Genomic DNA, 15,406 nt, shown 5'->3' with positions numbered 1-15,406 from the left:
TATATCTAAATGTATACAACATAAACACACCTACACAAATATATCTATCAGTTTAGTCTCAAACATGTTTCACATACATGTGTCTACATATATGTTTCTTTAGAAACTAAACAGATGATGAATAATACAGTCTGTGCCATTTATTTGATGCTGTTCCCCCATCTTATTTTGTCAGTATGCAGCAGAATGTTCTCTTGGAAACAGAGAACAGAAGTTCCTAAGAATAGGAGTCAATAGACTTTGGATGCTTAGAAGAGAACTGGAGGAGAAATAAGATAGTGAGATAAACGCATTAGATGTAAATGTCTCTGAAATACATCACTCACCTGCAATAAAGACATTTGATATTCAGGCTTCACAGCTAACACAAACTGTTTTAACAAGGCAATTTGTTCCTCCCAAAAGTTGATCTATCCAGAAAATACTACTGGGTCAGTTATTCAATTCATGTTTTAAAAGCACTTTTCTCCCTTGCTCTTCTACTTTGAGAGCTGGCTACATATTTATTCAGTTGAAAAATAATTAAAGGTATTTTGTTAAAGGTTTTACAAGTAAGAAAGTATGAAGTATGAAAACTGGAAAGATGTGGGGCTTTCTAAACAAACAACTACTTAAATGATACTCCCATACAATTTGTAATCAACTAATGGGATGAAGATAAATATTTTACCAGGTCTTTGATTTTCACAACTGCCCATGTACTTTCAGTGCATGATGAAAGATTAAACAGAACATGGAAGAAAGAAAAAGCATTTAATAATTTTGCATCTAAACCCACACTAGAATTTTAAAACAGTAAAGTCTTAAAATTCTTCTAAGTCCTCAGATGATATTCTATTAACTCAAATTCATTTTAAATTAATAGAAAAACAAGGTTCTAGATTGTACACGAGGAAAAAATTCTTGAAAAGTTTTTGTCTGTGATTTTTTTCAAATAAATCTCTGGACAGGGATTTATAGTTTTGTAATAAGTAAGGTTGAAGTTTCATGTTAAGACAGCATTATCCAATGTCTCTCCTGTTGATTTTTAAATTTCAGATTGGGGATTGCAAACCCCCTCCCATAAACAACTGGGATTACAAATTCAGTTTTTACCTGACTATCCCTAATAAGTTTAAGTGAATCAGAAACTATAAGTCAATGATACAGTATTTCCCTAACACAAATAAAAGAGTCACAGCTGAAATACAGAAGGAAAAAAAAAGAAGTCAAACTTTACCAGAGCTTAATGAGGTAATGTACTAGTATCTCAGTGGGGAGGTAACTAAATTGGGTGATTACTCCAACATGTCACACTGAGGTCTGGCAATTTATGAAAGATGAATATTTAGATTAAACTTGTAAGTGATAGCTATAATGCTGTATTTAGATATTTGAATTATCTAAACAATTTCGAAGTGTTCAAGTTATGTAAAATTAATTAGTACGATATTATATTAAAACTACTTTCTTTTTTCAAATCAGGAAAGTATGGAAAATGCAGTTTATAAATAGCATCTTTAAGGAAAAGAGAAAATAATAGGAGAAGGTCTGATACTGCTGCTGTTTTTTATGTGATTTCAGCTGCATTACTGGGTGACTGGAGTTAGAGACTTAAGAATGTGGCTACGAAAGATAATGAATAAATGGACATGAGTACTAAAATTGTAGTTAATAACCAACTTTTTAATTGAAAAATCATAATAAATTCTCATCAAGAAAATGAGAAAAGCAAAGATCAGCAGAAAAAACAATAATTCATATACTGCCATGATAAAAACAAAAAACAAAGATCTGACTATTCCTGCATAATGGCCATTGCGATTATTAGCATAATCCCATATATGGAATGGATTATATTACCTCTCAGATATTACTTAAAGTTTTCAGCAGTGAACACACCAGACAACCAAAGTCACAGAACACTGAAAAGAAACCCAAACCCAAATCCTCCTGGCATATTTGTTAGCATTAAACCTATGCAATACAACCTGATGTCTCTAAAATCTGCCAACATTAGATATTCAGAATCAAGTCAAGGATCTGGAACACCACTACTCTTCTTCTGATACTGAGCATTGTTACTGATAATCCCAATGCAAGTGAATTTTAACTGCATCCCTGTTGGGGTCCCTCCCCCCCTCCACGTGGTCCTGGGAGAGGGGCCCTGGGAGGGAGGCACAGGGTTTCCCTGCCCCTGGTCAGCCTCGTTCCCCATTGGTTGTTCTGTGTTCCCCTGCGCGGGCAAGGACCCTCGGGTCCCGTGATTGAGCAGCTCCTCGGCAGAGCTCCGGCCATGCGGCTGGGAAAATAAACATCTCTGAAACATCTAGCAAGAATTGGTCCATAGATATTTCTTTTCCATGGGCCTCGTTGTCTGATACACGTGTTGCAGTATCCCCACTGTAACACATCCCCTCAAAATGAACTCTAGCAAAAGCAGAAAATGAAAACAGCACAGGACAACAAAACCAGTCTTAGAAGAAATTCTCCCATGGAAGATGACAATGGACTTTCCATTTAGCAGATAAGCACAGCACAACCTCAGCCAGCAACCACGTTACATCTTCTTGATTTACCTCCCTTGTCCAGTGAGATCTTTAAATGGAAATACAAGGCTTGTAACTAGACCCAAAAAGCGTGAAAAGCGTGAAAGCTGTTCAGTTTATCGAGGGTGGTGGGTATTTCAGGAATGCCAGCTAAAGCACTAGCTGAACAGAGCACACAAGACTCCAATCATCTTCACAAAATTTTCTAATCTTTTCATTCTGACACTTGCTGTTTCCTCCAGCCTACAGTCCCACTATATTACATGAACAGAAGAAACCAGTTACCATCTCAGGGGTGAGCTTGCACTTTTCTCTCTTGCACAATTTCAAATTTGACATCATGCATAGAGAGAGATTTTCAACAGTGACTGGGGAAAAGTAAGCAAGAAATGTTACCGCTGGTGTGAAGTAGAAGTTTCAACCCTCTCCAAATGTTCTTGCTCTGCCAAAGAGCATCCACACAGACTCAGTGGGATGAAACTATCTAAAGAAGATGGATGAAGGCCAAAAAAATATCTGAAGCCATTAGAGAGGATAGAAAGATGCATTTGGGAAATAGTGAGGGTTTGATATCAGAAAGATATTAAAAAGCCATACTGTGACTGAAGGGCCTGGGTTTAGAAGGAAGACCAACCTGCTCAGGACAGCAGTTTGAGCTGCTGCTACAGCTACCTGGGAAGGATTCAAGAGTTATAATACGCACAGTCTTTTGCAGGCAGATATGAGCTTATTTTGCACGAGCTGACCAGAAGCCATTCTGCTATGACAGCATCCCATCAAGCGCTTGGTAGTAAGCCTTGCTGCAAAGCAGTGTGTATCAGATCAGGCAACGTACCATTCTCACGTGGCCCCCAGTCCTCAGGCTGACCCAGAATGCAGGCTACAGTAAGCTCACATCAGTTTGCAAATGGGCGTGCACATACACTCACAAGAAAAAAAAAAGAAAGAAGAAAGATTTCAAGACCAGTGTAGAATGAATCCATCAACTAAGAGGTAGGAAAAACTGAAGTTTGCAGAATCAGGGATGAGCATCAGTCCCTGAGAAGCAGTTGAGAAAAATTAACAGGAAGATGGAGCTTATGGTGAGGGGAGATCGACACCGGACATGCTCATTCAGAGAGGGGACACTGTGAAGCCCCAAATTTGTAACAGGTGCTTTTTTCAGAGGCAGCTCTTCAACTGAGACACACTGAATACTGGAAATGTGAGACTTTTAACGTAGTAAAAGTCTTCACATAACACCTTCTGTCACTTCCTGGTGACTATGGCAACTTTTTTTTTGTAGTTATTTGAATGCAGTGCCACACAGTTATACCATAAACTCTTTTCAAAGTCAAAACAACACAGGTACAAACCCTGGCTTCACTCACATACCCCAAGACAGCTGGTATTCACATAATCACACCTGCATTGAAGTCCAATACTGCAACACTGCATTTAAGTCCATATTTGCAATATGGAAGTTATTACCTTCTATCTTTCATTCTCTTCTGATTGCCTATAAGCTGTCAATAATATTTATTGCTTTTTCCCTTAAACTTTTCAAATGTAACTTTGGAAAGGGAGACATTTCATTTAATGAAATAGCACAAAGAGAAAAAGGTGCTTGTTACAGACACATAAAAAATACTGCTATTTTACCTTGCCTCCTATCAATTTTCTTTTTTATTTATCTCTTTAATGTATATCTGCTTTGGATGCAGCTCACAACACAGATTGCATGACTGATACATACTATTCACTGTGTTATTTTCCATGATGTATGTAAAAATATTAACTAATCTGTTTTCATGTCTCTGGGATAGATTAAGGATTATTTACTCCAATATGCCTGGAGAAAAAACATCTACGCTTAAAAGAACATGCCTAATATCTTAAAATATTTCAAGAAAATAATATGCATTGGAATTCAGAAATTGCTGTAACTCCGTCTTTTAGTAAGATTTTGTCAGAACTGGAACTCTTCTTACTCATTCTACTTTCATTCTCACATCTACAGTGACTTTCAGGAATGGACAGATCAAATTGCACGTATTTATATAAATGCACCTTTGCATTGCACATACCAGTTCAGCACAGAAACATAAACATAAACAGTTATCATAATTGTTACGGATCTATTAAAATCTTTTGGTTGAAAAACATTAAATTGGTTGGTCTCTTATTGAAATTAACTTCTCATCTTCAAGAGCATAAAAAAATCTATGTATTTATCATAGCTCCAGCAATGGCATCTGAAACCTTTAAGACGTTACTTTTTGTGAACATCTTCATTATTTTTTTATACTGATTAAATTGGACATAATTGTGAGAGCATATCAACTTCATTTAAGCAATTGGGGAAACAGGACAAATCTAAAAGGGAGAAAATATATGTAATATACTAGCTTGGATGAAAGCAGCTAAGAAAAGAAAAACAGAAAACCCCAACAGGCCTTCTAAAGATTGTTTTTGAATGATCTGAAGCTTGTTTTCTAATTAATTTTCAACTTTAAGTTTACATCACGGAAAGTCATCATCTTTGCTGACAGACAAACCAATTATTTAGTTTACACATGCCTAAGAATGAGAAATACCAATTCAAACAAAAGCAAGATGATTAAGGTAAAGCGAAGGTTTTGAAGAACTCACCTTAGGCACCCAGTGGCATTGCGCAGCACCTGTGATGAATGGAGCTGTATTTTATGATCATCCTGGAGTGGAGAGTTTTCCCATCCAGAGTGAGGGATGATCACTGCATTGGTCAACACTGCAAGGGCATCCTGGATGATTGGCATTTTCAGTGCATCACAGGAGGATAGATTCCAGAGAACTCCTACAAAAAGTAAAATGACTAATAATTAACACTTCTCCGAAACAAGTTTGAATGCTTTTTTGTTTAAAAAAACCCAATCCAACCCAAACTAATATATTTCACAGCATTGGTGTGCTTAATTTAGCTGTTTCTGTCAAGAATAAAACAGACTACATTGTAGATGGGGCTGAATGACACCTGCACACTTTTGCAGTGGGAATACACCTTTGAACAAAAAACATGTAGTCACATCAACACTGGAAATTTCTCAGAGCTCTGCCTAAAAGCTGAGCAGATGGTTATGATCTAGGTGTATGCAGGCTGTGAAGCACACAGGGAATGAAGGAGTATTACAAGGAATTTTTTAGGGCTTGGTCTCCAGATATCTTCCTTCTAAGTAAAATTATTAAAAACCAGTAGCAGAAAACAGGTTCTGATTTACACTAAAACTTTCACTGTTGATGGATACACATTGAGAGAACAAAACCTCAGCCCTGTGATCTTCACTGTAATGGAAGTAACTGTCTAGGCTAGTTGGTACCGCATGCAAAAAGACTTCCTCCACAACCTGGTACAGTAGTACTAGACCTCAGCAAGTACTTTTATATTTTGCAATTATTTAACTATACAAAGTTACAGAATACTGTAATTTTTACATGGAAACAGCAAGCTTCATGGGGCAACTAACAAGGAGATTTACTGGAGTTAAAAAAAACCCAAAAACTCTTCCGTTGCAATTCATAATGTGCCAAAGAAACAGAAGAGAAATCTAGAGCCAAAGTTTTCTAAGCACATCTGCAAAGATCAAGGTCACTGCAATTGTGCCACATAGAAAGCAGGTAAGAAATTGTTAGGAGCAAAAGACATCCTGCCTTCCATTCCCATATTTATACAGTTGTGTATTTGCTGGAAACGCACATGCGACTTCTGTGCTGCGCCAAGAGCCTGCTGCTGCTGCTGGGCAGCTCTTATTGCTGGGGGAAGCTGGAGGACAATTTGCTGTTCTGAAGAACCAGTGGTCTTTATTTTAGCCCAGCACCCTCCCAGGAGCAGCTGGAAGAGCAAGTCTGCCTCATCATGCCCCTCCCCTTCCCAACACACATCCTCTTCTCTAGAATCCAATCCTACCCCTTCCTACTCTCCTTCCCAAAGGACAATAAGCCTGGCCCCACATCTGATCTTGAGTGGCAAAACTGAGTTGTGATTTTATGTCTATTACAGTTTTCAATCAAAAGAGAAAAATTCTCACCACCATCATCATTTTAGATAGAAGGTTACAAATATGAACACTATGAAAAATCCAAGTGAGTGGTGTGGGAGGAAAATGCTGAAGGAAGGCCTTAGGAACACAGACTCAGACATTTATAAATATAAGCAGCAAGAACACTACTTGTTCAAGGCTTTCCTTAGCATTTTGTGCTTTGACAGAGCAGTGCAATTAAGAGGAATCAACCTACATTTTGGGTTTCTCTTTAAAATTAATTACCTCTATGGGAAAACTGTTTCAGTTATACAATTTCATGTTTAAATTATTTTATATGGAACTGTCTGCAAAGGCAGTTACACAGTTTAAAATAAAATTTAGATCAGTATACTAGTAAAAAAAAACCATTAAAATAATTTGCATGAGGCAGGCACACTTTAGCTACAGACCAAAAAAAAAAAGCAGAAATAGGAGTAATGTTCATTTTAATAATGCTCATTTTTTTCATTTAAGAATTGCCACTTTAAAGGGAAAAGAGTCTTTGTTTGAATTCTGTTCTGAATGTCCTTATGAAAAGGAATTCCATATTTAAAGGAATAAAGACCTTCATAAGGATATTTATACTTGCCTTTCTATGACCTGTTCTTGACAAGCTTTAATGGCATATTGACTATTCTTGAAACACCCAGCATTTTGCTGGGTTTTGTCAGTAAAAACAACAATGTGGTTGCCTTTTTTTTTTTTCCCCATTTATCTAGACTGGTGTAAAGGATGTGCATGGTATAAAAGCAGAGAATCAGAATGCAAATCTTTCCCCCTTTAAGGTTCACTTTAGTTCTTATGCAAGACAATGTGTTATAACTTTGTGAAGAAGTCCTATTTTGAAAGTGAAGCAGAAGAGAGTGTTTTGATGGCAACAAAGCAATACTTTGGGCTTCAAGAACTAGTCATGAACTGGAAAAGCAGAAAAGAATACAAAAGAAGGAAACATAAGAGCCCTGTCTGGCAAAATGCTTAAAAACGTGTATGTCTACACTATTTTCTATTCACTTCACATTCTTGCTAATTTAAAGTAAACTCACATAAACATCACGGAACTCAGCAAAAGTTGAGCCTAGAAATATTCTTTAAGTCTTCTTTCTCTCTGATTTCTCTAACTGGAAAATTAAACCTTCAGAGTAAGAGGATGATGGGATCACCAGGCTAAAATAGCTATTACACCTTCTCCTAAAATGATTTTAGGTAAAGGCAGAAGCAAGCAAAGATTTAAGGCAAGGCAGAAGCACTGCACAGTTAAGTCTGATGCTTTCTTCGAAGTTTTTGTTCCACACAGTTTTAAGGAATGACATAATCTTCTTCCACCCCAGAACAATGAGTTTTATCTACCAACCACATGAATGAAAAATTATCTACTGACAAGTTCAAATTTATTCTCACAAGCAATGCAGTTTGCTTGCTACGTGCTGAGGTTGGCATTCTACACACCTCCTTGTAACCTTCTTAATTAAGGCTTTGCAATTATGAAAGGGCACTGACAATTCACTTCTCATTGTTTTTGCTGAGGATGACCTGGAGCTAGATTTATGTGGGGTCTGAGAAGATGATCCACTGCCTTGACTTTGCAAGGGAGAATGACAGTAAATAGATCCTTTAGCTGACACGCCTTCCATTACAGAGCTCCCCTTTCACCACATAATTCTGAAAGTATTTTCCAAGCATGTATGCATGACATGCCCTTTAGAGCTCCTGTAAGAAGCTGGTTACTGAGGCCATGTGACACCTTACTCTGAAAGCCCTGACTGAACTGGGCTTCCGAGCACAACAAAAAAGTCTGCAACAGCCTCAGAGGTGCCTTGACTGACCCCTGAAGAATTTGCATTATCATCACTGCCCACAGTGATACCCACAGAAACGTAAGGGACTGGACTCACCAGTGACTGATGACAAAAAGGGGGACCCACCCAACAACACAACAGTTGAACTCAACAGTTTACCATCTCTAGATTGACTCTTGTAAGAAGTATGAAGTAAAGAACTAATCAGCGCTGTACATCTCTTAATCACTTTCATTCGTATCTTATCTCCTTGCTTTTAAAGCTGTGAGGCAGATTAAGCATTTTGTGTCCCATTTTCAGATCACTTTTGGTTCTGTTGAAAGACTTGTAGAAAGACAAAAACAGCTACACCAGAATGAACAAGTAATTTTGCAGGTTGAGGTTTTTCATCCTTACATATATAATGTATATGTAAGGGTGAAAATACAGTTAAAAAGTATCTTGCAAGCTCATTTTAAGTTTAAAACTGAGGAGAAACTGGTATTGAAAATATTCAGTTGATTCCAGGTAGAAGATGGATTTTGGTCTGAGTATCAGTCTAGCAGACATCAGATGAAGGATTCTTAGAGGAGTCTACAGGGTTGCTCACTCTGGAGATACTACTGCATCCAGCTGCATCTTCTGGAGCAGCTTATCAGAGGATATGCTAGTGCTATGGTCAACAGGTTGCTCAATGTAATGGAGCAGTCTGAGCCAAAACCCCATAATCCCTGAATCAGGCTGGAGCTCAAACTCATGCTGATTAAACACTTCAATGCATTTTTGTGCTGGTGTTTTAGTTAGAACTGGTATATGTCTATCTGTAGTCAGATACAACTCAAGACCTTATAAGGCACATGCTACCCGTATTCCATTCAAAGTCAAGAAAATAGAGATCATATACATCTATGCAAAAAATACCATCACAGCAAGAGAACGTGCAAAACCACGGAAGTCTAACCAACTACTTAGTTCATGATTTAATGCTACCTCAAATTATGGCTTTTATATATATATATGTAAACAAAGCTCTTAGAACAACTTAGACTACAAATATAAATGGAAATCAAGAAACTGGAAAAGTCATCTTTCCCAAAAAGCATTGCCCCCGTCACACTGCCACTATGTCTTGGGTTTTTATCGTGGTGCAAAAGATGTACTTTCCCAAATAAATTATATGGTAAAAAGATTGTAAGTAAACAAATACTATTAGGACAACCAAGACTTTGATTCTTCTCAATACAGGCTGTTTAAGTCAACTTTCGATTATATTAAGATTTAGCTTATTTCATATTCTCTGTAAAAATAAAAATCCAAAAGTCTTCTAACGCATCCAGGTTTTCATTTTTCATCATAATTTAATAGTTTGGTCATGGAGTGATGCAGAAAACCATTTGATAGTGCTGAGAGACTGCATCCCAGAAAGAGCGACCAAAGCACTGGCAGGCATTTTTGTTTATGCACTGAAGGCACAGAACTACTACAGGGAGTTTCCCTCATGAACATGGCAATTAAGATTGAAATCTGAGAGCTAAATACCCTGCACAGAAGCCAAGCACAAGGGATCTTTTTGCTGGAGTCCTTAGGAAAAGCATCTTCTACCTCAATCTCCCAAGTGCTAGAAAAGTCATTTGCTGGCTGCCGCTCGGAGCCCCCGCTGTAATTGCAAGGCTGCCCTGCAGAGCTGGATCCGCTCCCTGGCAGCAGATGTGGGCTCCCGATAGACTACAGCAGTTCTGCTGTGGAGATGCTGAATATCAGCCACAACCTTTCTTAATACAAAGTCCAATAAGACTTCACAACCAACTCAACCGTCAAGGTGAGGAACTGGCTCGGTAACAGACTTTCTGTAGGGAAGAAAAAGTGGCTGATTTGAATTCGGGCACCTGAACAACACACAGCTCAGAAGGAATCTCCTTAAAAGCACACTGTGAAAGTAAGTTTAAAACTGGCATAACAGATGAGAAACTTTCGCCAATTTTCTTGAAATATTTTTTTATCTGGTTTGTGAATGAATGCCTATGCGTACCTTGCTGTAATTCATTTATTTACATGCACAGAGGTGGTCTGCCATCTGTGTATAAGCTGATGTAGGAAAAGTCCACATCGAGAAAGACTGAGCTTCAGTAAAAGCCATAAGCAGGGAGGAGCTTAAGGAACGCTAAGCAAAGCTGCAGCCATAATTTTTTTCCCTTTGCAGCCACTCATAGCCTTACAAGTAAAAAGCTTCCACAGAGGAGAAGGATTATTATGGTGTGGGTTTTTTTGTTTAATTACAAAAAATACAGCTTGATCTAGACTACATAAAAGTACAAGACTACATATAGTATAAAAAATATAAACATTTCCTCATTTCCTAACAGTTATTAACTTTCATGTTAAACAGTAGAGGAATTACTTGAGGATTTCACTAAGGTTACTGTGGAAAGATCAGTGGTTCCTGCTTAACTCGCTTTCCTAGCTGATGAAATTAAATCGGTCCTGTAAAACACAGAAGCCAAGCCAAAAGCAATTCATTCTGAGTGACAGAAACACAGAAAAAAATAAATCAACTGCTTTCAAAAAAAGTTTTATCCTAACCCATAACTAATGGCAATGCCACTCCAAATTAAGTATTTTATTGGAAAACGTGGGAATTTAACAAGGATGTATATATATGAGTGGCAAGATTTTATTTTCAGTGCTTACACATGTATTATACTGAATAATTTTTCTAGCACCCAAAATCAAAACATATGTTTGATAACAGACATAATATAGAGAATAAAAATGTTATACTTAAAGCTGAACATTAAGTTACAGCTCTAAATACAAAACTCCTTTTTAGAAAGAACCAGTTAGAAAATTAGTTCTATCTATAAAATTGCATCTATGTGCAAAATGAAAGGCTCAGTGTCTAGTTACTAAAAAAGAAAAAAAGGAACTCGCCACATTGTTACCTACAAAAAAGACAGCACTGTAAATAACATTATTTGGGACAGAAAAAGCGAAGTTGGCCTTTTAACCTAAAAATAATAAATAAATTTTTAAAAAATTAGTGGGCATAGTGAAAACAGTAATTTAATCATAGCATGAACATGTTTCACCATACCCTCAAACTTTCATTTTGTAAACAAAAAAGTGAAGTATTCAGATCATTTCTAAACAAAAGCTATTATCAAAATAAAATTTAAGTCTTTTGTGTGACAAATCTCAAACATTTCAAACTACGAAGTGGTTTTAAACTGCAAGCGTTTTAATACTCCATCATTCAGGCAGGCCCATCAAAATTATATGCCCAGCTGAATTTTTCCAAAGGATTACTACCCACTAAAAAAGTTCAGTGAAGCTCTTATGTGAAGCCATATGCCACAACAGATGTCCTTTATTTATCACTCCTTATTTATCAGATTACCTTGTTTCATATTTCCTCTTAAAATTTGACCAAAGTAAAAAAAAAAACAAAAAACAAAAAAAGAAAATAATTTCTGTAGTATATTAACAAGCAAATTATGAAATCAGTTTCACTGCTCCATGAATCAAAACATGGCCAAAACTTGAATGAATTTTCCATAGAAGATACATCTCACTGATTGTACAAGGGAAAAACAGTTATTTCCCATTTTAGAGAGAAAAGGAGAGCAACAAGGGACCACCTTGGGTTTTGTGCTGATACTGAGAGCGGTCAGCACAGGACAAATGAATGTGAATTTGCCTGGGAAATAGGGAGAAGGAAGCAGGCTGTGATGGGAAAACCAATGAAACCACCCCTAAGCAGACTCCTCAAAGAGAGGAAAGGAACTCCCCTACCAGGGGCATTGCACTGTTGCCGGCTGAGACCTCGGCACCCAGTGACCCGTCCTGCCTCTCCCACATTCACCATCAGGGAAACAGGCCCTGTTTTGTATTGCTGTTTAGTGGTACATTCCCTTTTACTTAGAAAAATGCTTTGGATGTAACACCTTACAGGATAAATCAGTGCCCCAGCCTGTTGCTAAGAAAGCAGGGCATAAGATTTGAGAAAATATCTATTTTAACACATCTCCTTATTTAACTGGGAGCAGCAGGGGGTGAAGAAGTTAATCTGATGATACAGAAGAAGTTGAGAATGACTCTTCATGAAGACAACAGATTCTATCAGTGGGTTTTCCCATTTTCAGAGCCAAGATAGTGACAGCATATTGAGAAAGAGGGCAAAGATTGTTTTACAATTAGGCAGTAAATTGTAATAGATGTGGTATAAAATAATCCAGCTGAACTGTCAACATTGTTTGCCTAAGCGTTATTTGATAAGACAGAATTATTTCTGAAGAAAAATTACACAATTTATTAAATTACTTTTATATTTCCTAGCACATATGAACTATAAATAGGATGTGTTTTGAATGACTCTGGAATTTCTTGGAGATGTCACAGTCTATAGGTTGGAAATCAGTTTCCCAACACCATATGAGTGGAAGCTGTACAACCTTTTACCTTCCTGTTTTGCAAGGAAAATGACTACAAAGATTTGGTGTTTTGGTAAGAGGTACCACAATGGGTTCATACGAAGACTTTATAAAATGCCAACTAATTCCTGCTCTGAATTTGTTTGAAAATCACTTCCATATTTTCAAATGATGGCAATATTTTCTGTAGGTGATGCTAAAATCTAAAATTTAAACTCTGCCACACAGTAGGATCATACTGTAAAGTACAGCACACAGCTGTGCCTTGCCCTAGCACATCCACTATGAAATATCAGCTTATTAGTCTGGAGAAGTACAAATAGTACAAAACACAAATTTGAAGTATTTTATGAAAATTATGATGCTGCAATAGTGATTTTTGGAGACTTAAAGTAACTGATGACTAGGGTGGAAAAACAGAGTAGCCACGCAGCCCACTAATCCTGCCACAGGGTTTGTACTACCTTGGTGGAGTTGTTTGAAGTTGTATTGGGGCACTTGGACTTTCAGTGATTAACTCAAGCAGCCACTTCTGCAGACCAGGTGCCTTCATTTGCTTTTGCTTGGCTTTGATAATGGACTGGATTAAGCCAAATTTTATCCACTTAGCAGTAAAAAGTAGTTTTTCTGAGTTAAACAAACCCTTTTTCCCCCAAGATTTTAGATGTAACAGCACAAAATGATAAACTAGCCCATGCAAAGCTCTGTCTGTGAGATGAAACACATTGTTTTAACAGCAATCTGAGACTTGCAGGGGATTTGACGGAGTTTGGCATTTTTTTTTAAATTCTCAATGGTTCACAACACTCAGGGCAGAGGTTGAAGAATGCCTTGCGTAAAAGTATCTCAAGCAAAAGGAGGGAGTCCAATTATTATGTAATCTTTGGAAATTGAAAAGGTTCTTGTACTTGAAGAAAGAAATACTGAAGAAACTAGAACATGTAGTTTCATTATTCAGCCACTGGCTTTGATCCAGAGTAAATAGATAGGAATTTTCATTACACAAATAATCTTGTTAATGTTGAAAACAACTTTTATTTAAAACACCTAATTAGAAGTAAATTACTTCATAAGATTTAATCAGCTTCTAAAATTGATTGTGGTAGGATATTGTACTTGCAATTACATCTATTTAACGAAGGAGTAGGAAAGGTTTATTAGATCTAATACCCTTTAAATCTCCATTTTGAATAAAAAGCATTTAAAACATACAAGCAAACTTTGGTGCCCAGGTAAATAGATTTGAAATTTGTTACCCTCATCCTAAATCTGTTGGTAGAAAAATAATTCAAGTCTGCAAGTCACCTGCCTCTGTGCTTGGTAAAGTTCCTCAAAACATTTTTTGCTAACGTGCAGAGCAGACACTAAGCAAGAAATGAATGAACATATTTTCCTGCCGAAATTGAAACCATCACTTCTGAACGCAGAGTTCTGTGCTAGCAGTTATCTATCTCCATGCTTAACCTTTCTGATTTCCTTGACTTGACAGGACATGGTGATCAGATACTGGAGGTGGAGGGGAAGCTAATTCACAGAGCTGCATCTTAAGAGGCACTTGTGTGCTTTCTGCATTTATCCCACATCTCCATTTTGTTTTACTACATAGAGTTATGGGCCCCAAAGGATATTTGGCAGTCTTACTCTCTTAGCTAAGCATATATTGAACCAAAGTTATGTCAACCTTGTAGCAGCAGTCTTAGTGTGGTTATACAATCATGACAATTTAAACACACATATATGGCTTTTCGTGTCGTCTGTTTGAAAAGCTTGTGATGGGCAGGGTATGTATCTGAACCTAAAACATGTATCTTTAAAATCTGATTTGCAGTTTGTGTAATGCTGAAATTGTCTCTCTGGTTCCAAGAGCAAGCCACTTTGTACATCTATCTTCCTACCCATCTTTTTGCATTATGTATCAAAGGCTGCTAATTAATTAGGCCTCTCACTGGTCAGGCTTCCTTATACTTGCATTGCCCCATTACTAAACTTGAATACAATTAAGACATGGGATACTTAATATGAGCAATACTGGAGCAACACCTAATACAAACCTGCAAAGGTAAAGGGATATAATAGAGATTTTAGGAATTACATCAAGGTGAAATACTGTAAGAATGCAACTCATGAAGAGTTTGATTCTTCTTTATTAAGGCTGTGGGAAAGTCATGTTGGAATAGGATAAAAGAGCCTTTAGTCATTTTCAAATCAAGTTTCCAGAGAGCAATAAGGTTACAAATAGGTGCCACCTCCAAATGCATGTTTATATCACAATAAAATTTCACATCTGTGTTTACACACTCCAGTAACTAAGGTAATGTCAAGGGCACTTTTGCAGAAAATGATTAAATTATTAAATTAAGGTGCTTCGAGATCCTAGAGTACTAAACAGTCAGCCCTTTGCCATAATATTGTTAAATAAGATTTACTATACAAAAAAATCACAAGTGTAATACCTTACAAAGTCCAATTAGAAAATAACTTTACAAACAGGAAACAATTGCAGGCATGTGATTTTGACTTTGGGAACTCCCAATAGAAGAACTGCATAGATAGAAGAATTGTACTAGGAAGTTAAAAATTCTAAATAATTGGCCAGAATTACTTAAAAAAAAAAAGAAATCAAATTAAAAAAAATAAAA

The 15,406-nt window shown here is 36.9% G+C and overlaps 1 protein-coding gene across 5 annotated transcripts in view; it reads right to left on the bottom strand.

Moving 5' to 3' along the window:
- The window catches only part of CTNND2 (catenin delta 2), a 288,488-nt gene that overhangs the window by 124,463 nt on the left and 148,619 nt on the right, over positions 1-15,406 (bottom strand). For all 5 annotated transcript variants that reach the window (XR_006019595.1, XM_042048673.1, XM_042048671.1 and 2 more), the window contains one exon: positions 5,160-5,343. Coding sequence is in view for 4 of the 5 variants with exons in the window: in XM_042048673.1 (XP_041904607.1) it covers positions 5,160-5,343 (184 nt within the window). In the remaining variant the exon portion in view is untranslated. The remainder of the gene's footprint in view (positions 1-5,159; positions 5,344-15,406) is intronic.

This window comes from Corvus kubaryi, unplaced genomic scaffold (genome assembly GCF_017639235.1).
Source record: "Corvus kubaryi isolate FWS band 111438036 unplaced genomic scaffold, C.kubaryi_AGA036_p1.0 68, whole genome shotgun sequence".
NCBI classification, from domain to species: domain Eukaryota; kingdom Metazoa; phylum Chordata; class Aves; order Passeriformes; family Corvidae; genus Corvus; species Corvus kubaryi.
The sequence above is the reverse complement of the archived record's forward strand: the minus strand, read 5'-3'. Positions and strand labels throughout refer to the sequence as shown.